Source organism: Microtus pennsylvanicus, chromosome 1, assembly GCF_037038515.1.
Source record: "Microtus pennsylvanicus isolate mMicPen1 chromosome 1, mMicPen1.hap1, whole genome shotgun sequence".
NCBI classification, from domain to species: Eukaryota; Metazoa; Chordata; class Mammalia; order Rodentia; family Cricetidae; genus Microtus; species Microtus pennsylvanicus.
In genome coordinates, this window is record NC_134579.1 from 96,338,811 (window position 1) to 96,363,700 (window position 24,890).

Here is a 24,890-nt window from a genome sequence, read left to right on the forward strand (position 1 = left end):
CTCACCTCCTGCTTTGTTGGAGGCAGCAGCTCCTTTTCACTGCCGCTACTCCAGCCTGCTGGTCCAGGAGGTCCTGGGATCCTCCCATCTTCCCCTCCCAGCTTGCTGTAGGAACACTGGGATTACATACAATGTCTGGCTTTATGTGAGCTCTGGGGATTTGAAGTCAGGTCTTTACTTTGGGCAGCATGTGCTTTGCCTACTGAGCCAGCTCCCTAGCCCTCAGCCCTTAGCTAAACTTTTTGAGCTTTTCTCCTGGATTGTTCCAACAATCCAGCCTTCATTTTGCTTTTCCTAGTTTCTATATGGATTTCCTCTCATTTCTGTTTTAGCTTTTATTCTTTCCTTCTGTTTGTTTTGGTCTCACGTTCCTTTTTGCAGCTTCTCTCCTGGAAGCTAAGGTGATTTTTTTTAGACCTTTGTAAAACACGCTTGTAGAGCCACAAGTTTCCTGTGAGTCCAGCATCTGCTGTGTTCCACAACTTGTGGTAAAGTTGTATTGTCTTCTTATTGTTCCAAACCATTGTTGAGTTTCTCCTGAGCCGTTCCTTTTCCTGTACATTAATTAGAAGTGGTTTGTTGGTTTGTTAATTTCTATGCATTTGGGAACCTCTACCCCTGACTCTTCCGCAACTAGTGCCTAGTTTAATTCGGTGGCCAAAAATGCTTTTCTTCTCCATTTCCTGTGATGTCATTTCTGGCCCCATTGCACTGCTCTGCAAGTGTTTCCTGTAATCTTGGGTGCGACATGGGTTCTGCTGCTGGGGACGACACACTCTGTCACTGTCAGGCCAGGTGATTGATGGCGCAGTTTGGGTCAGTGGTGTCCTTACTGATTTTCTGCCTGTTTCAGATAGAGAAGTGTTGAAGTCTGACATGTACCAGGGGTCCATCTGTCTCTCTGTGCAGTTTGATCTGCCTGTGCTGTATGTGTCTTGCCACTCCAGTGTCAGTGAGTTTGTGTGGAGGGCGGGCATGTCTTCCCATCACAGTGACCCCTTCATCACTGCAGAGCCGGACTCCTTTCCGGTGCTTTTCCCTGGTTCATTTGACATGCAGAAAGCTCCCCTAGTTCTTTCAAAAACATGTAGTGTGTATCTTTGTATGTTCATGTGAGTTGTAGGTACCTTGGAGGCCAGAAGAAGGCGTTGATTCCCCTAAGACTGGAATTATCAAGGGTTGTGAGGTGCCTGTTGTGATTGCTAGGAACCAAACTCGGGACCTCTCTTAGAACAGGATGTGCTTTTAACCACTGAGCTCTCTCTCTAGCCCAGTGGTTCTCAACTTTCCCAACACTGCCACCCTTTAATATAGTTCCTCATGTTGTGGTGACCCCCAACCATAAAGTTATTTTCATTGCTTCCTCATAACTGTGATTTTCACCCCTATTATGAATCATAATATAAATATCTGTGTTTTCCAATGGTCTTAGGTGACCCTTGTGAAAGGGCTACCCCCCCAGGGGTCGTGACCCATGGGTTGAGAACTGCTGCTCTAGCCTTTCCTGCTCTCTTTTGATTGGAGTTAGCATGGTATATCGTTCTCCATTTACCTTTAATAGATGTGTCTTTTTGTTCAAAGACCACTTCTTGTAAACAGCATATAATTAGGTCTTGTTTTTTTAATGTACTCTGACAGTGTCTTCCAAAGTGGTCTGCTTAGATTAATTGGTGTGCTTAGATCATCCACATTTAAAATGATTGTTGACATGGTTTGCTTTATACCCTATGTTTGTTCCCGTTTTGTGCTTGGTCACTGCTCTTTGTTTCCTTTTCTTTATCTTCTCCAGTTCATCTGCCTTGTTTGCTTTTAATTGCACATTTCTTATCATTCAGGTCCGCCTCTGTTTGGCAGCATATGAATTAGGCAGCTTTTTTCTTCTCCTGTATTAGCTTGGACCTAGGACCTTGTATATGCTAGACAAATGCTCCACCACTGAGCCACACCCCAGCCCCTCACTGGGGGATTCTAGGCAGGTGCTCTACCACTGAGCCACACCCCAGCCCCTCACTGGGAGATTCTAGGTAGATGTTCCAGCCCTTCACTGAGGGTAGGATTCTAGGTGAGCATTATACTTTGGAGTCACACCCTGCTGTGCAGTCCACGCACCCCAGCCCCTCACTGGGAGATTCTAGGTAGATGTTCCAGCCCTTCACTGAGGGTAGGATTCTAGGTGAGCATTATACTTTGGAGTCACACCCTGCTGTGCAGTCCACGTCTTAACATTTTATTTGAGCCCAATCTTACTAAGTTTTCTAGGCTGGTCATGACCTTACTCTGTAGATCAGGCTGGTTTTGAACTTGATGTCTTTCTGCTTTAGTCTCCAGAGTAATGGGAATGACAGGCCTACAGCAGTAGGTGTGACTAGTTTTGTTTTAGTGAATGTCCAAATGTTGGTCATTGGCATTTAGGAATAATCTAGTCTAAGGTTGACAGCACTGAATCACTTTACAGGTTAAGGGATGATCTCAAACTCTCTGAACCATCCTTAACCCTCACCCAGGGGCACCATAGTCACTTAATGTGCTGACTTTAAATGTTTACTTTTATTATATTTAGGTGTACGTGTGTGTGTGTGTGTGTGTGTGTACGTGTGTGTGCGCGCGCGCGCGCATGCTCTGGGTGCTGGTGGAAGCCAGAAAGGGTTATCAGATTCCCTGGCTCTGGAGTTATAGATGCTTGTGAGCTGCCCAACCTAGGTTCTGGGAGTTGAATTCTGCTCCTATGGAGGAGCAAGCAGTCTGTGCTCTTGACTTTTGAGCCATCTCTGCAGCTTCTGGAAGACAAATGAAGGCCAAGGAGAAGTCATTAACTCTGTCCTGTCCTCACTTTTCCTTCTCATCCTTGTTCCATGAAGGACCGACCTTCCTTTCTGGTGCTCAGGCTCTGGGGACTCCTGTTGGTAAGGCCTGATGCTGGTACAAAGCCCCAAGTCATTCTCTGCTTTCCATTTGACAGGTAGTTTTGCCAGGCACCTAGTAGTTGGGGCTTTTCAAAGTCTAGTGCTCCAGTCTCCGTCACACTTGTGTGCTTCCTGACAAGATGCTGTTGTTCTTGTACCTTCCTGTTTATCGTGTGTTCATGTGTGCGCTCGTGGACACATGATGGCTAGAGAACTTGTTTCAGGAGTCAGTTCTCCCCTTGATCCTTGGTGATGTGGGATCTCTGGTGTGGTCTCTACACTGCTTTGTGCTTCAGGCAGCCTGGTCCATGGCTCCTGGTGATTCCCCCATTTCTGCCTCCCATTTCCTAGCACTGAGAGTGCTGTGATTACAAACATGCATCACCACCTCCGGTGCCTGTCTAGGTTCTAGGGAATCATATTCCAGCTGTTGGGCCTGCCCAGCAGCCCATAGAGGCACCATGCTGGCCCTGTCCTTGTGACATCATGCTTCCTTTAGGAAGTCTTATCTAACCTCTGCTTGCTGGAATTTTTTTTTTTTAACTTCACAAACGTATTAGACGTTGTTCACAGTCTTTCCAGGACTGGTTCTCAGGATAACCATTTTCCCTTTTCTGAAGTAGCTCTCAATGATTCTTCATATGGAATTTGTGTTCTGTGTTGTAGCACTTATTAATGTTTTTAGCTGTCCCTTGAGGTTTGAGAGTGGCTAACACCTTACATTGTTTTGGCACAAGGGTTTCTTCCTGGCTTGGAGTATTCACGCAGGCTAGGGCTAGCCCCAGATTGAATGTGTGTGTGTAGCATAGCAACTGTGTCTTGGGTTGGAGTTTTTCACATTGGTGTTCGGTTTTCTAACCCCTGGCTGTCAGCTTGATTTGTCATTGATGGGCATTGACACCTGCCATTTTGTATCAGTGATGGCTGGCACTGCCCCCTCTCTCATTAGCAGCTCATATTGTTCTGGTGATTTGAGCCTTAGAGAGACACCCAACTCTGAGTTCTCGGCCTTCAGTTGGATCTTGTTGAGTGTAGGCGGGGCTTCCACTCTCCTTGGCTGCCTTCTTCGCACTATTTATTTTCTGGAAATACTGTGTAGTGGACTCTTGTTTTCTACACACTATGAGCTTTGCCTTTTAATCAGCATATTTAGTTTGTCTTCAGCATTTATTCTTCCCATTTGAATTTCTATATTCCTATTTAGTCCTTTATCTGTACCATTTAAAAATATCATAGTTACGGGTTTTTTTTCATTGCTTTGAATTTACTGGAGCTTTCCCTCAGGCCCTCCCTGTTCTCCCTGCATGGTTTCTGTATTGCAGTTACTGTATCCTGGCCCCACTCCTGCTGTCTAGGGATGACTTGTACAAGGTGGTCTGGGCAGTGTAGTATTTGCCTTAATTGCAGAAATGAGGGCCAGCAGCTGTTCAAGAGCCCACAGAGCTGGGTGGTCTCAGCAGTCTCCGCCTGGCCCTAGAGGCCCAGATTCCTGGAGAGTCATTGCTCTTTAGTCCATGTGGGAAGCCTGAGGAAGCTGCAGTTCTGATCTCAGTGAAGAAGTGCAGCAACCACAGGGCAGATGAACTTGCCAGCAAGGCACAAAAGCAAGCTGGCAGAGAGCTGAGCTTTCTTTTGGGACCTCCTTTAATCTGGGCCGCTGCTGGAAGGGCAGGCTTTTCCACTGAAAATCACCTCAAGCAAGTCCCCACAGGTCTATCAGCAGTTTGTCCTTCAGTTCATCCCAGATCATGTTGCCAGCCAAGATTAACCATCCCGCAGCCCGAAGGTAACCTTTCTCTCTCAGTGCCACTTCTCCCCTGAACTCTGATTTAAGACTCTCAGAGGAGCCACAGTGTAACTCACTAGATCTCACAGCGATGAAACGAGTGTGGAAGGATGGCTCTTTCCACTTCCTCCTTGCCAGCCTTTGATTCACCTCGAGAAGGTTTTTGATGAGTGGATTGATTCTGTCTTCTCTGTGCCTGCTGCCGGTGTGTCCATCTGGGCTTGACATGGTGTGTGATTTGATAGTTATTTATCTCTAGCTCACAGGTTTTGCATGTAGGTTTGTGACTGCAGACTCTCAGCAATAGACTTTCCTGGGTCTTCCCATCTACCCAGCATCAAGGTGGCATGCATATGGCAGCCATCCTCAGTGTGGTGATGGGTCTTACTAGAAGTTTGTCACTGTGGCCAGGGGCTGTTCTCTCCGGGGCCCTCACCTGGCTGCCCAGCTGATCTGGCACTGCAAACCCTGCTCCTCTCCTGCTTGAGGCCTGTTATATCCCAGACCTTGGTGGCCTGTGGCTTTGCAGGGAGGTTTCTCTTGGGACCCATGTTCACTCTGTATAGCCTCATCACTCATGGTTGTAATTGGTCGATTACTTCACGTGGTTACTCACTGCTCACTTGGGTCATGATTGGTCAGTGAAGCCCTGGGAATTCGAGAGGACAGTTCCGTGGTTGGGAGTGAGCAGCCACCCCTCACAGAGGTAGGTGGAGGTGGTACTGTGTTGGTTGGTGTCACCAGGCCCGGCTTGTTGTCTGATGTCCTCTGTCAGGCTGGATGTACCATGTAGGGCCTTTTCTTCTCTTTTGACCCTGAAAGCAGGCTTTTCTCATGCTTACGGTTCTAGAATGTTCCAAAAGGAAACAGCCAGAAAACCCTGATGGGACTATACTTAGTCTAGACATCCCTGTTCCCTGTGAACTGGGGCTTGGGCTCTGGTCAGTCATGCCTCTGCTGTCGTGAGCACCAAGGAGCAGCTCTGGCTGATCAGAATGGAAGCTCCTGTGGTTCACAAGGCCACTGCAGCTGTTCAAGCACCTGCACCTTCCTACAGACATGCAACCTCCAGTGTGACATGGTATCCTGTGGCCTTCTTACTTTCTGGAACCTCTTTCCACTAGTGTGAATGTTCAGGGTGTATGCCAGGATTGACTCTAGAGACAGAACTTCTGTCCAAGTCGCCTGTGTGCCTGGTGTGTTGGGATTCCCTTGGAATGTATACAGAGAGGGCCTGGGTCCTCTAGAGAGGACTTAAAGCTCTAAAGACCTTGAAGACTCCCTTATGGTGAGGCAAGTGGAAGAGCACAGGGCTGGGGGCATAGCTAGAGCTAGAGGTAATGGAGCCAGGACGCTTGGTAGGGAGCCATGGGCACCCCCATCTGTTCATCTCTTTTAGGATGGGGTACAGCCACGTTCTTCTGATGGAGATAAACTTGTTAAAAGAAGGGCTTCTGTTGCCTACCAGGTACTGGTTGCACTGTGGAGGCCTCCATGCCTCTAGCGCACTTCTCTTGGAGTGCCCCGTGAGTGGCCCTGAAAGAAGTGAGCAGGGCCGGGATTCCCAGAGTTGGGTGGACTTCCGCAGCTGCTGGTGCTGGGAGCTAATTGGGAAAGCTCTTTGCAGGCATGATTTATTTGTTCATAAGAAAGCCTTGTGAGGTGACTAAGAGTTGAGTGGAGGAGCCCAGACAAGGAGCGAGGCCATGGGGGCAGCGGAAGGACCGCAGGAGATGCCCGCGGAGAACGTCCCTGCATAGAGGCCCTCAGAGGCTTTTCAGTCAGAACTGCAATGAGTGGGCGGCCCAGTGAGTCAGCACTGGCAGGGGAGGATGGGAGGGGCAGCTGAGAGGAGGGGAGAGAAGAGAAGAAAGGAGTGAGGGAAAGGGGCATTGCCTGCACTGAGTGTAGGTTCTGCTCCCAGCTGCTCTGCAGGGTGGAGGGGCCTCTGGGAATGGGGAGAGACTCCTAGGCTGACACACGGGTACCTCCAACCCTTTTGGTGAGGGTGGGAAGTGATGAGGGTTGCCTTGAGCCTTTTATTATCCGTCCAGCACCAGGCTCCCCTGCAGCCTGAGCTGGGCTTCAGAGCAGCATGTGCACTGGCCTTGAGGGTCACTCATGTTCACTTCAAGCAGGGGTGTTTGACACGGAGAAGCAGCCGTGATAAGAGAAAGTAGAGGATGGCAGTGACGCATACACCCACACGCCAGACTGCTGTGTCATCTGGAGGGGGTGGGCTCCTTGCCTCTTACCTGATAGTCCAGTATCTCAAGGCTCAGGGAGACTGATTTTATTCTCCGGGGCACAGAGCAAAGCGATGTCCTGCCAGCATTGTCCTTGAAGTTTTTGGCATGAGTTCTGGCTTGTTCTCTGGAGGGGCATCAGACTGCAGGCTGGTCCTCTTCTCCACGTTGTCCCCTCTTTCCCATGGTGCACTGGAGGCTGGTGAAGAACTATTCCCTGGGTTGGGCTGTGTAGTAGTCTGAATGAGAAATGTCCCCTGTAAGCTCATATATCTGAACATTTGGTCTCTGCTTGGTGGCATTGATTTGGGAGGTTGTGGAACTTGAGGAGGCGGGGCCTTGCTGAGGAGCATAGCACTGGGTACAGGCCTAGAGAGTGTACAGATTTGCCCGCTTCTAGTTTGTGTTCTTTTTGGTGTTTGCTCTTGAAGATGTGATTCCCTGTTCCCCTCACCCCTATCCCATTATAGACTTTTCCTCTGGAACCTTAAGACAGAACAAATCATTTCTTCCATAGTTGCTTTTGGTTGTGGTGTTCCATCACAGCTACAGAAAGAAACTATTGTGTGGTCTTCATGTCTTGCTCTCTGGCCAGGCCCCGTGGGAACCACCTACACTGCCCTCTGGCTGGGGTGTACTTTTTTGCATGCACCAGGTGCAGCCTGCATGTTATGGTCACCTGTAACCACCTGCTGTCTTTTTAGCACTCTGGCCCCTGGCCTGTTCTTGCATCCTCTGCCTCAAGGCCCAGTGGGCTGTGCTATTATGACCTCCATGGGCTTAAATGGGCCTTCTCCATGCCAAAGCCAGGTTAGTGAACTTTCACTGGTGGGTGAAAGATAAGTGACAGTCACACAGCGCTCTTGCGGGGCATCCAGTGTCATACAGGAGCAGGGATACTGATTCCTGTACCCCATGTTTGTTGCTTGTCCTGTGATGGTCATCTGTGGCCCCTTCTGGCCTGGCTGGTTGAGCCCCTCCTAAATGTTGCCATGGAGGAAAGGACATTGTCAAGAGGCTCAGGTTCCAGAAGGCAGTGATTTGGAGTTCCTGGGTCCTGAAACAAGTAACTGTACGTGTATGCCTCAGTTTCCCTTCTAGAAAACCACTGTGAAGCCCTGGAGTTCTTTACTAGTTTTGTATGCAGCACTTACCAGATTGAAACATTCACCTGTGGAGGGAGGGAGGTGGCTCAGGTAGGGTGTGGGGTGGAGTCTGGGGTTATGACTCAGGAAACCACAGGAGACATGGCTCCAGAGTCATCCCCCCCAGGGTTATATAATCAGGAGACATGGCTCCAGAGTCCCCCCCCCAGGGTTATATAAGCAAGAGACATGGCGTCAGAACGCCCCCCCCCCCCCAGGGTTTTATTAGCAGGAAGCATTTGCTGGGGAGAGGAGACTCTTTGGTGGAGCTGCCAGCAAGCTGTGTGGGGAGCTCTAAGGATAAAGCTTTGTGGGGTCATCAGCATGCTTGGGTGAACTTTTCGGTGATGCAGCTGCGCCGGTTACCCATGCTTTTATAAATGCACCCGGTAAACTTATGGTTCATCATCTAGACATGAAAGAAGTCCTTTCTTTGGGTCTGTCATTACTCTCTCTAGCTAGGAGTGAATTGAAAGTGGCCATGTAACATAGCTTTAGTTAGCCATCCCCATGTGTGCATAATTCCCCCGCCCCCGTGTGTGTATGTATATATGTTCATGCCCTGTAGGTCAGACCACAACTTGCAAGACTCAGGTCCCTCCTCCACCATGTGGGTCCCAGGCATCAAATTCCGATCCTCAGTGTTGGTAGTTACTCATTGAACTATCTTGCCAGCCCCCACCCCTTTAAGACACAGTCTCTCACAGAGTCCTAGTCTGGCTGATCAGCCAGCCCTGGAAGTTTTCCTGTAGCCACCCTACCAGTGCTAATATAACTAGCATGTCTCACCACACCTGGCTTTTTACATGGCTTCTGAGAACCAAACTCAGGTCCTTATGTTTGTACAACAAACCCTTTACCCATTGAGCCATCTTTCTGGCTTCTCTATACCACTGTATGATACCACCAGGTTTTTACTCAAGATCATCACCATTGGCTGTCTGACAGCTAGGATGGCCGCTGGCCTGTCCTGACCCAGAGAGGCACTGCCCAGAAGGCCACCCATCCCCTCTGATTGTCTCAGGTAGTCTTGAGGCCCCACCCTCAGTTAATGACTTCCTCAGGAAGACTGTCTGCTAGTACTCTCTCCTTGCCATTAATTATGCGGTGAGCAAATTTGATTGCTTTCAAACAGGATTGTTCTGTACCCGAGGAGAAGCACTCAGTGGAAAATGCCATTTTGTTTGGTACTTGGCGAGCAGGTCTTTAAGGCTCTGTGGGCACCACCCAGGCGCTGATTTGTGCTGCGATGAATCACCTGTGCCCGCTCGAGTGGCATCGCTCACTAAAGAGCTGTTACTCAGTTGCACTACACAATACCCTCACTGTGATGGCCATTCCTTGAAAAGACAACAACAAACTTCTCTGGTTCTATTTTTCTTCTGCGCCAGCCTGGAAACACTGGAAGAGAGAAGCCCAGCGAAAGGTGGCAGCGGGGAGATTTACCGATCAATAAAAGAGACAATTACAGTTTGTTGATGAAAGGAAATCCCCCGCCCGGCCTCTCGTGGCATTGACACTCTGCTAATGATAACTTGGGTAACCAGCTCGAGACGATAAAAGTCAATGGGAAGATATAGGATTTCAATAAAGTTATGGCACTTCATAAACCTTCCCACGGAAATAGATCACCCCCAGACCTGTGACCAGTTCCAGCTGGATTTGGAACTTTAATTTCTCACTTATTGAATTTTTTGGCACTCACTAATTATGAATTCTGTGCCGAGGTGATAACTGGGTCCTCTGCCTGGGAGAGAAGAGAGCCCAGACGAGGCTTTGGAGGCCCATGGGCCAAGGGGAGAATGCTCATTAGGGGCTTACATTAGGGGCTTACAGATAGGCAATGTTGGTGCTGAGGGTGACTGAGTCCGGATGATACAGTCAGGACCTCAGCCACATTGGAAAGTCCTTGATGGCTGCTGGTGCTGCTCCTGGTGCCCATGTGGTCCGAGGGAGCTGGTCCATGGAGGTCATAATTCCCCCCTGAGCCTCTTCTGATATGGATAGATGTTTCAGGTCACGTGGGAAGAAACCACTGGCCAGGGACATAGTACAAGGTTGTGGGGGCCACTCTGAGCATTTCCAGGTGTGTGGTTTGGGAAGAGGGTATGCGGGAGTATATAAGAGCCATGTCCTGTCCATCATCCTGAGACAGCACTTGCCAATGGTAATAAAATCCTATTGTTTTCATGAGCACCAGTTGACTGCAGGACAGCTCACTCACTGGACACTTTGTCCATAGCAGTATTGATCCACATAGCTACCCTTGTGACCGCTTTCTTGCTGAGGGAGAACTTGAAACTTGGGGTGACTAGATAGCTGGCCACAGAGCAGAGCTGGGGTTTGAAGCTGCTTTTTAGAGTAGGAGCTGTCCCCTCCTTCCTGAGCTATGCTGTCTGTCCTCTGCATCCTCATTGCTGGCTGCATGAATGGACAAAGCTCAAGCAGAAAGTACCAAGCGTATCAGCAGGGATGCCTCAGGTTCCGGTTAGAAGCACAGAGCTGGGCTTGCTTAGACCTGCAGGATGCAGAGCGTCATCACATTCCCCAAGGTGACGTTCAGAGGAGGTTGGTAAAACTGGGTCCTGGCAGACCTGTACCTCTGGAGGAAGGAATTTTCACCCCCACTTGTGTACTCCATTGAGCTCTTGGGAGGTGACATCAGGGTAGGGGGAGTCCCCAGCTTGGACCTGGAAGTTTGGGCTGGACCTCCTAGGAGTGAAATTTGTGTCCAGAGGAGCCCAGTGGCACTGCAGATTTGGGGCCATACCTAAGAACCCAAGTCATGGAGAAAGAGAGAATGCAGTAAGCTGTCTGGGGAGGCCAGGCTCCCCAACAGTGCTGTGCTCCATATGTGGCCCCCAGAGCATCTCGACTGCCCACACAGGGCAGGCTGCATGTCTGTGGTCTTCCTCCTGGCAGGGTGGAGTGTGTTTCCATTCAGCCCCTGTGACAGGTCTCTCTAGCATTCAAGGGAACCCGGGTCCTAGTCTTGGCAGCATCTGTCCACTGCTAGCTTTCTGGTTCAGTCTGTCAAGCTTAGGATCTCTAGTGTGCACAGACCAACAAGGGTTAGCCAGAACTCCAGCTGCCACTCCCACTCCATTGAGTGCTGGGCATGGCTGGACAGGCCGGCGGCCTCATGTGTCTGTGGGTTCTCTGTGGAGGTGAGGTTCTAGCTGAGAGACCTCAGCTGTTTCTGGAGCCATAGTGTCTCTGGGCACTTAGTGCATTAGTTAGGACAGAGCCATGGGTTTTGAGTGCTCAGATAGGGCAGTGCTCGCTCACCAGGCTTGTGTTCTTGTTCTGCGTGTCACTGCTCAGGAGTCACATCAAGTCAGTATCCTCCCCAGCAATGTTGGAGTGTGGTGCTGGCAGGCTTGACTTCTGCCTTCGCTGACCCACTGAAACTGAGTCTGGAACTCTGCATGCCTGGGTCTCTCTCTGTTTCGGGCTCTTTGGAGGTGTGCACCACTGGCATACGGAACCAGGGCGCAGTCCTGAGCTTATTGAGTTCCACATGCAGGGATCTCTGAGGCTCCCATCTCTGTATTCCCCCCAAGCTACCTCACACACCATCCCCACCTGATCTGTCTGTCTGTGTCCTCAGGAGCGAGACGGCATGCGTGCCATCCTGGGATCCTATGACAGTGAGCTGACCCAGGCCGAGTACTCAGCCCAGCTGACACAGCGCATGTGGGAGGCCGAGGACATGGTTCAGAAGGTGCATGCCCACAGCTCGGAGATGGAGGTAAGTGGGTGCCGTGGATGAGAGGGGACCATGTCGGGGGGGGGGGTGCAGCCATAGGGATTATTTTGATACCTGCTCTACTTCTGTGGCACTTGGAGGTCAGAGGTTTCCAGGCAACCCTAGGCAGCAGAGGTGGGTGTTAAGGGGATTCAGGGTGAGGCAAGGCCTCTGCCAGCTCAAGTTGTTGCCAGGTGCCTTGAGGACGATCTATGCCATGTAGCCATGTGGTCCCCGTGGAAGCCTGCTTCCTCTCACTGCATGTTCCTGTGGTGTTCCTGTCTAGGGGTGTCTTCCAATCAGTCTGTGGCTTCTTGTCTCTCCCAGTCACCTCCTACAGTATTGTGAGTCTTCTGAAGTCTCATTTTGCTTTAGTGAGGGCAGAGACAATGTCCCCTTTTGAAGAAGAGATAACTCTTTGGCCCCTGTAGGCTGCTAGGCACTGGGAACCAGTGCAAACCACATCTGGCCTCTCCTCCTGACTGTTCTGTGCCAATGCAGGACTCCTACCTGCTAAGTGCTGGTATTCCCTGTGGTGCGCTTCCCTGAAAACCACTCCAGATGCAGGGGGAAGCACATGCTCACCTTCCAATAGGGGGGTGGAGGTTGCTTAGTTCTCAAGAGAAGCTAAATGACCATCCAAGACAAGGTGGATACTGCCTGTCGGGAGATCCACACGGCTGTGCCTCCAGAGGCTGCCTGTGCCTGCTCTGCACCCACTTTTCAGCTGTATCTCTGTGCTTGGCCCTGGCTGTGACCCTAGAAGCGGGGCTGTCATTGCCCACATTGTAATGACAAGAGAGCTGATACCCAGAAGCCCAAGACTGAGCCCGAGCTGCCTGGTGCCTGTGAACAAAGCTAGGTCTGCCCTGAAGCACTGCCCACCTGCAGACGTCCTGGGCCAAGGCCTGCGACACAAGCTGTGGCCCGTCAGCTCTTTTGGTGTCCATGCTCACACCTGTTGGGCTAATCCTTGACCTTGGTGTGATGCACACACACTCAGAGAGGTGCCGCTGGGCCAGCCATCCTGTGTAAGCAGCTTGGCTCTTGCCCAGCCAGTGCTCCTGGTTGTCTACCTGGAGAAGTGTCCAAAGCGACAGCCAGGGTGGAATGGGGCCACATGCATTTCCCAGAGAGCACTGGAGTCCACACTGAGCAGAGCCTTTCCCTAGGGATGCAGAACCTTTGGTGAGAGGGGCGTTTAATAGACAACTGTGAGCTGGCCTGGTGGCACAGGCCTACAATCTAAGCTGCTTGGGAAACTGAGGCAGGAGGGTAATAAGTTCCATGTCAGCCTAGGCTATAAAGTGACTTTAAGGCCAGCCTGGGCAGCTTAATGTCTGCCCTAAGTAAAAAGGAAGTAGAGGATATAGCTTAGCTAGGGGCTGGGGTGTGGCTCAGTGGTAGAGCACCTGCCTAGAACCCCCCAGTGAGGGGCTGAGGTGTGACTCAGTTAACTTTCATGAGTCCCTGCTTAAATCCTTAGTACTGCAGAAGCAAGCCAACAAATATATAGATGAAACCCATGATAACCACAGAATGAAATAGTGTTTTAGGTGTGAGGTGGAGAGTTGTGGGTTCTTGTGAGAGAGTAGTCAGAAGCTCCTGACATCACTGTACCACGTCTGGGACACTAAGGATGCCCTTTTGATCCCACAGCCGTGAGGATGGCTACAAGCTCTCAGCGGGAAGATTGGAGAGTGACAGGAGTGGGAGCTGCTGAGCTCTAGCTCTGGGGATGGCTGGTGACAGGCTGTGCCATGGTGAGGAGGCCATGCTCCAGGCGCCCTCCTGTTCTTCCTGCCTGTGAGATTCTCACCAGGTGCACTGGGCCTGCACTGTCCTTGCTTGGAGTAGCCCTCACTGACTCTCTTGGCAGAATGGACCAAACCCATGAATGTTGGAGACCCACTTGGGTCCTGTGTTGATTCCCACCGTGCTCCCCAACACCCGGCTGCACACCCATCCCCAGGAGTGTGACCCACTGGGTCTGCTGTGAGCTGCTGCATCCCAGCCCTCCACCCTCATTTGAAAGGTTAATTCAGGCTCCAGCGAGCTGTGCCATCATCAATGTAAGTGTGTTAATAGCCGTTTTATTACAGCACATTTAGCTCCATGAGAAATGCTAACGAGGAGAGATTTGCGGGTCTGCTCTCTGACACCGTGTGGTGCCCCTGGTGTTTTCTTGCTAAGAGGTCCCGTCTGTGCTGCTCATGCATTCCACATAGGCTGTTAGGAGCATGATAGTTTGGGCACAACCGGAGTTGTGTGTTCTCAGTCAAGTGAACAGAGTCCTGAAATTCAGCTCTAGCAGGTGAGTGCTCCCTGTCACTCATGAGGTGTGTGTCAGACACTCCCTTTCGTTCCCTGAAGTGTGTAAAGATGGGAAGTTCTTTGTCCTGTTTGGTCCCCCAGAGCTGTGGCAGAGCCTGTGGGTAGAGAGCTTGGAGACTCAGCTGGTGTTGAGTAAGGTGCTCTTACTGTTTTCAGTCATTGTCGCTGCGACTGTTGATGAGGTTAGTACAGGTGGAGGAGGCTGAGAAGTTCCCCCGACACAAACACCCTCAGGATCCCCTTCACAGCTCGCTCTCCTGTGTGTGGGCACTCTGGCCTCGTGAAGCAGGCTCGCTCTTTGTGACCTTCCTCCTCCAGCCCTAGGTGTGTTGGTATCATGGCTGTGATGAGATGGAGCCCTGGGCGGCTTTTCTGTTTACCCTGTGGCTCCTCTAGCTGTGCTTTGGACTGGTGAGTGTGTCACCATGTGTTCAGACACATGACTATGTGCCTCACCTGCACAAGAGTCACCAAGAGACAGTTGTACCAGTTAGTCATAGGCTCCCTGTCTCCACTAGAGTCCTCCTTCTCATACAGTGGTGCCCTGGAGGAGCACAAGGTGTGGCCGCCCCAACCCTTTGAGGGTGGAGTAGCATCTGGATTTAGAGTAGAGAAGGAAGCCTGCCTGGAGGTCTGAATGGGGAGCGGTGCACCTTCTGCTTCCACCAGGTGGCAGCAAACAGGCTCACTGCTTTCTGGGTCTAGCCACTCTGGCCTGGAGGGGGCTAGGCAGGTGCTGGAAAGAATGGCCAGGAGGAGGGGATGGCAGGGAACTGGTATATGCTGGGAAAGCTTGACCAGAGGGAAGAACCAGGCAGATGTAAGAGCGCCACAGCTGGGTGGTCTGCATGAAGGGAGCTGCAAGGATGAAGGTGGCCTTGGCTTTCTGCTTCCCAGCTTTGTCCTGGAGCCTGAACTTAGGAGCATGCTTCTTCCCCGACCACTTACTTCTCCTCCCCACTCTGTTACTGCCCTGTTGAGTTGTGTATACAGTTGGGTGCTATATGAGTTCCCATTTAGTGAGAAGGGAGATGAGCCAGTTTGTTTAAGCACAGAAGGCAAGATGTGCATAGACCCAGAGGAGCAGGGAAAGAGGGCTTGCCTCTGCAGAGGCTGATGTGACTCCAGGGGTTCTGGTGAGATGGGAGCGGGTGTTCCCCGAGTCAGAAGTTCTGGGAATTGAGGGTTACTTGTGAGGAAGACTGGTGGAAAAACCACCCAGCCACAGTGAGCCAAGAGACTTCCCATGGCAGCCATAAAACTTGTTGTTTACAGCCACACCCTGGCCATTGCCAGCACCTGCCCAGTCTGCGGATCCATGGCCTACGCTTATTGTCGCCACCAGCCCCAAGCTTTCTGAGGAAAGTACATGGAGCCACAGCTTGGTTTTATCACACTTGGGGGGTTCAGCAGGCACACCTTGACCATCTCAGGTCACTCTGTTAATCACATGTCACCTGCCACCTGTGAGTGCAGTCTGCGCAGCCTTATTCAGGATCTCTCCAGACTCCTGGGGACAGGGCTCAGTGTCTCTTTTTGCAGTTAGGAAAACTGAAGTCTAAGGTGAAGGGTGGCCCAAACAAAACCTTCCTGTCTCTTGTTCTCCCCATCCCATGAGTATGTTGACATCCCTGGTGGGTGCTTTCTAGAGAATTCACTCATTGCCAGGTCTAAGAGCTACACCCAGAATAGGCTTAGCACCTCCTAGGTGCGGAATGACTGGAGAATGGCTGAGATGAGGGGGCCAGGCATCATCTTGGGACACTGAACAGCAGCCCTGTCTTGATCCAACCCTTTGTGTTCCCAGGCCAATGGATGGGTCTCACAGGTCTTGATGGTCTTGCTGCAGGTTGTAGAGCAACAGCCATGTAAGATAGCTTTCTGTTGCCTTACCGGACAGTCAAATTCATATAACAGAAGCTGGGAAATGGTTCATGCCTGGAGGGCTTTAAAGTCTTGTCAGGAGTTTATTAGCTGAGCTGCTTGTGTTGACACAGTAAAAACATTACGTAACTTCGTGGACCTCCTTCCTTAAAGACACCCCCCACACACACATGTTCCTTGCAGCTGTGCAAGCAGGCTCAAGTCTGGGGCATAAGTAGTGTCTTCCAGGGAAGACGTGCAGTGCGGAATGGAGAGTGAGCCCTCACATTGCCTGTGCTGTGCAGTGCGGAGTGGAGTGGAGAGTGAGCCCTCACATTGCCTGTGCAGTGCGGAGTGGAGTGGAAAGTGAGCCCTCACATTGCCTGTGCTGTGCGGAGTGGAGTGGAGAGTGAGCCCTCACATTGCCTGTGCTGTGCAGTGCGGAGTGGAGTGGAGAGTGAGCCCTCACATTGTCTGTGCTGTGCAGTGCGGAGTGGAGTGGAGAGTGAGCCCTCACATTGCCTGTGCTGTGCAGTGCAGAGTGGAGTGGAGAGTGAACCCTCACATTGCCTGTGCAGTGCATTGCGGAGTGGAGTGGAGAGTGAGCCCTCACATTGCCTGTGCTGTGCGGAGTGGAGTGGAGAGTGAGCCCTCACATTGCCTGTGCTGTGCAGTGCGGAGTGGAGTGGAGAGTGAGCCCTCACATTGCCTATGTGTGCAGTCCTGGGTTGTTGGAAAGTGGAGAGGTGTGTGCAAGGAAGCACCCTGGTGTGGGGTCTGACTGCACACCAACCATCGAGGAACAGGCATGCTCTTTCCCCAGTTTCATGGACAAGAGGGAGGAGGGCCCAGGGAAACAGGAAGAGTATCACTAGTCATGAGGTAATTCAAGGCTTCATCATGGGTGTGTGGTGCTGCCTCCCCTCTTTCTCTGCCTCTCCACCCCTTCACCTATTTCCTTTGTACTTTTGTCCCTAGTCTTCCCTTCTGTTTGTCTTTTCTGTTTTCCATGTGTTTCCATGTGCATGCCATTACTGGTGCATCTGGAGGTCAGGCCAATGTTGGAGCCTTCCTTTCACCCTGACCTGGAGTTCAGATGTGGCCAGACCAGCTGGCTGTTGAGTACACAGGCTCTTTCAGTCCCCAGCTCCCCACACTGACTTCAGGTGCCCATTGCCAAACGTGGCATTCTCCATGAGTGCTGGGAATCTGAACTCATGCTTTCATTCTTGTGAGGTAGCCACTTTACCCTCTGTGCGCTCTGTGTGTGTGTGTGTGTGTGTGTGCTGGGAATGTTCATTGCCAGTTTTGTTCACGGGAGGGCAGATGTGCCAGCCCCAGGGCTGGCCATGGGTGGGCAGGCCCTCCTCTCAGGGCAGTCCTGGCCGGGACTAATGTCCTCCAGCAGTTCCAGCACAAGGCATGCTTTGATTCCAGCAGAATCAGCTCAGCAAAACAAACTGGAAATGTGGAGCGGGAGACTCCCAGTAGCCCGTCTCTGGCAGGGTTGCTGCCATTTTGCCCGGATTTTATTTATTCCATTTAATAAAGCGGCTGCGGAGGTTGGAAGCAGATGTCACGAGTCCTCTGTCAACGGAGCCATAAATACAAGTGTGTGGCACTTGGATGCCACGCGTCACCTGAGTTGTGTTTCCAGCGTATTTAATTAAAACAGATTACAGCGCTGCTAGCTACATGGAGACTTCCTCACAAACGCCCTGGCATGCTGCTTTCTGGTGAGAGGACCGCACTGTGGGTGCAGCATAGTGGAGAAGCTCCAAAGGGTTCCAAGAAGTGAATCCAGGAGGTTGAAGGGAGTCACCGGAGGAACCCGGAGCATTACGTATGCCAGGAAATCACTCTGCCACTGCCTATAGCCCTAGCCCACTGGGCCCATCTCATAAAGGACAAATACTCTTAAGAGCTGAGATCAGATGTTAAGACAGCCTTTGTAGAAGTCACACAGATGATAGGCGGCCATTGGAATCCCAGCTGCATGCCAGATTGACTGTCCACCACCGCAGTTCCCAGATCTGAGCTCCGTCAGCACCCCTGCAGGGTTTGTGGGAACACTTGTAGACCAGGACCCTCTGTCAGTATTGGATCCAGTGTGTGGGCTGGAGCCTGGGAATCTCCTGTCTCTAGTTAAGTGCCTAGGATTGCTAGGGAGTGGTCTCTATGGAATCACTAACCCTGAATGGAGTGGGATGGTATAGGGTGGGGCCATTTGTCTCCTCCATTCCAGCAGAGCCCACTGCTGCCCTCAGAGCTTCCACTCCCATAACCCATACCACAGTCTGCAACTTTGAATGCCAGAGTATGCTGTCTACTCAGGAGCTGGCTGCTCTGCAGCCCCCAGAAGCAGGTGTTGTGCCTGCCATCCGTGTAGAAGGGAGAGACTCCTGCATCCATGGCTACACTCATAACCCAAGGAAAAGCCAAACCTCTGAGTCTTGGCCTCTTCAGTGTTAACTCTGTCCTTGGGCGGACTCTGCCTGCTTGGGTCCATATAGGGCTGATATTCTCGTCTCAGGGGTTCTCCCAGCCAGGCTATGCTGTGGTGTTGCAGAAGGTAATACCAGCCCCCTTCAGAGCTTGGGATGGCCTGTCCCAGCCTGCATCCTCTGCAGGTTTTACTGCCTCCCCCTCCAAGCTGTCTGTGTTCCTGCAGGGGTGCTAGATCATCAGGCCGCCGCTTCTCACTTCAGGATAAAAATAGCCCTGCCGAGGCTTCTGTGCAGGATGGAATGTCACAGGTGGCGCATGTCCAGGGCTTGTGTCTGAACACGCACAGTCCCCAGAGCCTGACTGGGGACCATGGCCAGCGCTGTCAGTGCTTCTGCTGGGGTAAGAAAGGTGTGCTAGCCTACCTGTCACCTTAACCACACCTGAGACAACTACAGCTGTGCTGGCCCAGCACTGTTGTCTGCCTCTCTAGAGCCTGTCCTGGGCTGCTGTTACCATATCCAGCCTGGGCCCGTCTCTGGACCAGTCTGCCAACCAGTCTTCCCTGTGCGTAGCCTCAAAGCTGGGCTTTGCCCCCTTCATGGTAGTAGTTTGCTGGGTAGAGTTGGTAGCTAGTGCCATGTGAACAGAGGGATGGTAGTCAAACTGCCTGCGTTAGCCAGTGGCCCAGATGTTTGGGCCAGCTGTGGACAGATGAGGCACAGCTGGTGGACTGAGGTGCATTGCTGCTGTTTTCCTATGTATAGACTGTCTGTCCCTCTTTTCAAGTCTCAGGAGAAAGTACGAGCATATGGGCCCTTATGTCACTGCAAAGGGTAGGACACTCACTGTGATGCCACCACAAGGAGATGCTTTCTTGATCTAGATGCCCGCAACATGAGCCCTGCGACTGCCCATCCCCCACTGCTGGGCATTGCACCCATCCTCCATCCTCAGCTCTGTGTTGTATCTCCTGGCAAGGCCTAGGCCATCATGTGTACTGTCTTGGTGGAGGCAGCATTCTCCAGAGGCTCTGTGCTCGGCTGCCAACAGGACTCTGTCCTTCTGTCCTTCCTGAGAACAGACACGATGCTCACAGCCAGCCATCCTCTTTTCACTAAGGTGCTCTCTGGTGAGCATGACCTAGGATCTCAGAAGGGACCTGCCTTCTGGATATAGGCGTGATGACTGAGCTGTCTTCTTCTCACAACACTCACAGCAGAGCTATTGCTTACTCTGTTGTCCTCCCAGGCCATGTGCTCTGAAGGCTTCCTCAGCCAGCCATGCTCGGCTGATCCAAGAGACGAAACCCTTGCTAGGGGAGCCATGTCATGTGCATAGTGTTTGATTCTGGCTAACTGTCCCACCAAGCATGGCTGTCTGGAGTAAGTGTTTTCTAATAGTCCTCTGGGGAACTTTGGTTATCTCCTGATCTCCTGATGCAGGTGTTGGAGGGAGTGCTAGTGGAGCTGTGGTGGCCGCCAGCCCCTCTTCTGTCTACAGATGTGGTGGTCATAGAAGGAAGGTTGTCACCACCCTACCTTGGCCAAGGCCACGGTTAAAGCTAACTGGAGAGAGGGAGAGCGCATTCAAGTATGCCGAGGTCACTGGTCTTTACCTTCGTGTCTTTGAGGCAGGAGCTCTTATTCACACTCTGAACACCAGGCCAGCTGGCCTGAGAACTTCCAGGGAGTCCTATCTGCCTTCTGCCTTCCATTTCATCGTAGAAACGCTGGGTTTACAGATGTGTGCTACTGTGTTTACTTTTAAATGGCCGTTTGGGATCTGAACTCAGATTCTCACCATTATGTGGCAAGCGCTTTATCCGCTGAGCCATTTCCTCAGCCCAGGCGTGTGTCTCTCAGTCCTTTGAAGACATACCTGGGGTAGGTTATGAGACATGAAACCCTACGGAGAAGCCAGGTCATCCGAGTTGCTTCAGTTTGGCTGCCACTGTCACCATCATGGAGACTCGCTTAATTCCCATCCCTTTCCCTTTCAGCGCCCCAGCGCTTCCTGGGCTCTGCCAGCCCTGTCTTCGCAGAGTGGTGTTTCGCTGTTGGTCCTGATTTGCATTTGGCTAATTGCTAACCATGTTAATTACCTTTCTGTGTGTTTGCTGCCTGTGTGCGTTTCCTTTTTGGGAGATGTCTGTTTGCCTCTTTGCCCGCTCTGCTGTCACACTGTTTGTTTTCCCCCTCACCACTTTGTAGCAGATCCGTGTGTGTCCTTGAGGCCAGTCAGGTGCAGGGGATGCCAGTCCCTGTCCTCCATCCCCTCACTCAAAAGCAGTAAGGGTGGTGTGTTTTGGAGCAGAGGGGAAGATCATGTGCTCTGGTGATAGACATGTAGGCCTTGTAGTTCTTCCAGTCTTGAGAGTCACAGGTTAGACCCAAGTTCAAATCCTGCCTTGTCCACTGGCCGATTCATGACGCTTGGCTTCTGGACTCATTTTCCTAAGAAAAGCTCTTTTGCGGGAGGGCATGGTGTGCCAGGAGAACACCCATAGGCACCGAGTTGCCCTGGTGTCTGCAGGGTGCCCAGCCTGTGGCAGCCCCCAGAGGAGGAGGGCCATCCTCACAGTAGACAGAGCACAGGAAGGAGTCCCCTTGCCTGTTGCAGAGCTGAGAACAGGGTAGTTCTGTTGCTCTGGGCAGGAAGCGTCCTTCCAGCTCAGTGACGGTGACCACATCCTTGCTCTGTAAGTGGTGTACATTTATAGATGGCTCACAGCAGCTACCTGTGGTTGGGATGTATTTTTGTAAGCATCTTGGCCATGCCACTTACTGCCTGCCAGGGAAGGCTCTACCAGGGCCTGTGAGAACAGATGCGTTCAGTCACTGAGGTGTGTGTGCTGTTACAGTGGGAGGCAATGTTGTGAGTTCAAGAGGATGGAGCCCGTGGCACCCTGAAGCCAAGGTCTGGGCTCTTGACCCTTAGGCTCTCGCAGCCTTGTGCTGGAATTGAGTCTGTGCTTGTTCTGCTGTGGCCTCCAGCAGGGCAGCCTCCAATAGCCTGCTCCATTCACCTGGTTGCTAAAGCCCAGCGGGGGGGGGCACCCTCTGGGAGGCAGTCCTTCTCTGGGTGTGGAGCCTTGTGGACTTGTAGTCGGTGACGCTGCTGCTGCTGCTCCTGCTGCTCAAGCACAGCCTTCTTTCTTTTGGGACAGTAGGCCAGGTGTCCCTGGTAGGGGTTTGCCCTGCCCCTTCCCAGTCTGCCTGCAGTGACTGTGCTGGGGAGCCCCTACCTTAGTGCTTCTAGAATGGGAGACTGCAGGAGGCGGCTGGCCAACTTTCTCCTCAGGCCTTCTTCCATGTATGGCTGCACAGCAGGAATTGCTGTGAGCTTAGGATTTCACACTACCCAGGGCCTGACAAAGGTGGCAGTGTGGCCCTAGCCAACTCAGCATGGATTGGAGGCTGAGGTGAGCCTTTCACCCCAAGGCTGGCAGGCATTTCCCCTCAACCCTGATCCTCTTGGTCTTATCTTGCAGGCTCAGCTGTCTCAGGCCCTGGAGGACCTTGGGGTTCAGAAGCAGAGAGCCGACACGGTGAGTACTGAGTGGGGGTCACTTGGTGCTGTGTGGTGAAGGGCAGCCTGAAGACAGGCCACCTGAAGTCCTGGATCCATGCACAAGGGAGTTCCTGCCTTTTCCTGGCAGGACTTGGCCTACAGGCACATCCTCCTGTGTGACCATGCTTCTCCGACATTAGAAACTGCAGAGCGGAAGGAGCAGAGGTAGAAATTGAGTCTTGTTGCCCACCCTCATGTGATGTCAAGGTGTGAGCCAGCAGGAGTCATGGGAGCCTTTTGGGAGTCTATAGCTAAGGGCTTGGGCCTGGCCAACATCAGCCTAAGTAACATAGGCCTGTGGGCATCAGGACGTGGGTTAGATAACACAGGTAGGGTTTGCCTGTGGTACTCAGAGTGTGGTCTCCAATTCACAAGTGTTGGCTTGTAGGACTCTGAGGGTTCTGGGCTACAGTTGAGATTCTGATCTGGGCGTGGGAGAGGCCAATGGTGGAATACAGAACCAGGGGAGGTTGTACAATGCTGGGTGTGCCCACTACCCACTCACCAGGTGCTGTGGACACAATGTGTTGCTATCAGCATGGGAGTCAGACTGTGACCAAGCAGGGCCTAAGCAGCGGAGTGCCAGTCAGCTGGTAGCTGGCAGTTAAGATAGCATGGGGGAGGGGAAGGTGCCTGGGGCTGTGGTCAGAGGTGGCAGGCCAGGCAAGCCTCTGGTCTAGAGTGTGGGAGCAAAGAGTGGGTGGTCCTTAGATTGTGGGGTGTTATATCTAGCAGTGAGTGTGGAGGAGGGTTTGTGGACTACAGAGCGTGGTATCTGTCAGTGGGTGGGGTGGGTCTCTAACTTTGGGAGGTTGTCAGGGGTGGTATGACCTTGTTCTACCCAGGCAGTGTTGGTTGTGGGCTGCCTAGTGAGGTAGCCCTTTTGTCTCCACGTGTGGCCTCTTGGGCTTCATCCCTGTGATCCAAATGTACAGCTTCCTTTAGTGGTGGCCTGTTTGCTGTTGCCTTGGGGAAGCCATGTGTGGGGGTGTGGAGTTTCTGTGAGCTGAGCATCAGTCTGCACAGCCCGGGGAGACCCTGATGTTCTGTGCATCAACACGCGTGGCTTCCTTGGTGTTGACCTGAATTGGAATGTACCCCGGGGCCTTGTTTTCATAATGTACACGAGGCCAAGAAGAATTAGAAATGAGTTGTGCTAAGCACATGCCAGGCCCAGGGTTCTGTGGCTAAGTAGCTTGCTGTCACCCAGGGTCCACTTTGCACAGAAGCAAGGCTGCTTGCCCTGTATTTCCCATGTCACTTTGGAGGAACTGTAGGTCCTGTGTCCATTTTAGGGGCAGGGTGCAGAAGCTGTTCCTGGGCACTTAGTACTAGGTAGCTCCTGGAAGTCCTTCTCACAGGTTTCCACATCTTGGTGCATGACTGTGGGGTACACAAAGTGGCATATGCTAAAGTCTCGCTGGTCCTCTCATCTTGTGTCCCTTATTGAAACTCCAACTACCTGTGAAACACTTAGTGCCTGGACCCCCTTAGAGACTGACTTAGAATCCTGGGGTCTCTGACAGGGTGGGACTTGACCTGTGTCAGTCTGTATTGACATCATATGCACCTTGGCATCTAGTCAGAGGAGATAGGCCCTTGCCTTCCAGCTTGTTTGAGACAGTGTTTCATTACCACTGTGTGCCCAGCTAGCTGTCCTCTGAGCTCTGTCTCCACCCCCATCCTTCCATAGGAAGGAGGACTAGGATTATAGACATTTGCTACCAATTTCAGCTTCATTTGGGTGCTGAGGAGCAAACTCATGTCCTCTGGCTTGTATAGCAAGTGCTTTTTCTCCCTGGTCTATCTCTGTAGCCCAGCCCTGCCTTTTTGCTTACCCCAGGTTGTAGGGGACTTGGGGACAATGGTGGTGCTGGATAGTTTTATGTCAGCGTGACACAAGCTAGAGTCATTAGAGAGGAGGGAGCTTCAATTAAGAAAATGCAGTCATAAGATCTCTCTGTAAGGCATTTTCTTAACTAGAGATCAATGGGGGGGGGGCAGCCCATTGTGGGTGCTGCCTCCCCTGGGCTGCTGGTCTTGGGTTCTATAAGAAAGCAGGCTGAGCAAGCCATGGGGAGCAAACCAGTAAACAGCACTCCTCCATGGCCTCTGCATCAGCTCCTGCCCTGTTTGAGTTCCTGCCCTCACTGCTTTTGATGATTTAAGTTTTATATGGAACTGTGAGTGAAATAAACCGTTTTCTCCTGAGTTGCCATTGGTCATGTTTCATCATAGCAACAAAAACCCTAAGACAATGGTCAATGCAAGCTTATAGTGAAACATGGCTGTCTTTGACCCTTGAGAGAGGGGCAGGTGCCACAGGCTCTAAGATGCCCATATCTCTGATGCTGCTGAATTGGATGCTGGCCCCTGGGGCAGATTTTCTTCGTGTTTGTTTAGGGTTGCAGCCTTAGCTGCCTCCTCAGCCCAGTGTTTGATCTCTGCCTCTGATTGCCTAATTTTAGGTCATTTCAAGTTGTTTATTTCCCTTCTCGTCTCCTTCCCATTTAAGAGGAAAATGAGAAGTGGCAGTTCTTGGGGACCTGTGACACAGCTGGTCACACGTGTGTTTGTCTCACAGTCTCCATCCTCCATATGCTGCAGGGTTTAGGGGCATCTTTGCAGCCTGTCTCCTGGCCACACCGAGCTTGGTGAGGGAGGTTTCCTCAGAGCAGCAGACCTGCATCTCAGGAGCACTATTCTGCTGAGCAGTGCATCGCACAAGTTACATGTCCAGCTCCACCACACAGCAGTGACCCTATGCCCAGTCATTCTCTGTCCCCTCTGGAAGCCCTCACCGCTGCATTCACTGCTGGCAACTACATTTATTTCCTCCATTTTATT

At 51.8% G+C, this 24,890-nt stretch overlaps 1 protein-coding gene across 6 annotated transcripts in view; it reads left to right on the top strand.

The window, feature by feature from the left end:
• Positions 1-24,890, top strand: part of Mad1l1 (mitotic arrest deficient 1 like 1) — a 322,152-nt gene that overhangs the window by 171,515 nt on the left and 125,747 nt on the right. For all 6 annotated transcript variants that reach the window (XM_075974631.1, XM_075974638.1, XM_075974645.1 and 3 more), the window contains 2 exons: positions 11,691-11,831; positions 21,964-22,020. In XM_075974631.1, the coding sequence (XP_075830746.1) occupies positions 11,691-11,831; positions 21,964-22,020 (198 nt within the window). The remainder of the gene's footprint in view (positions 1-11,690; positions 11,832-21,963; positions 22,021-24,890) is intronic.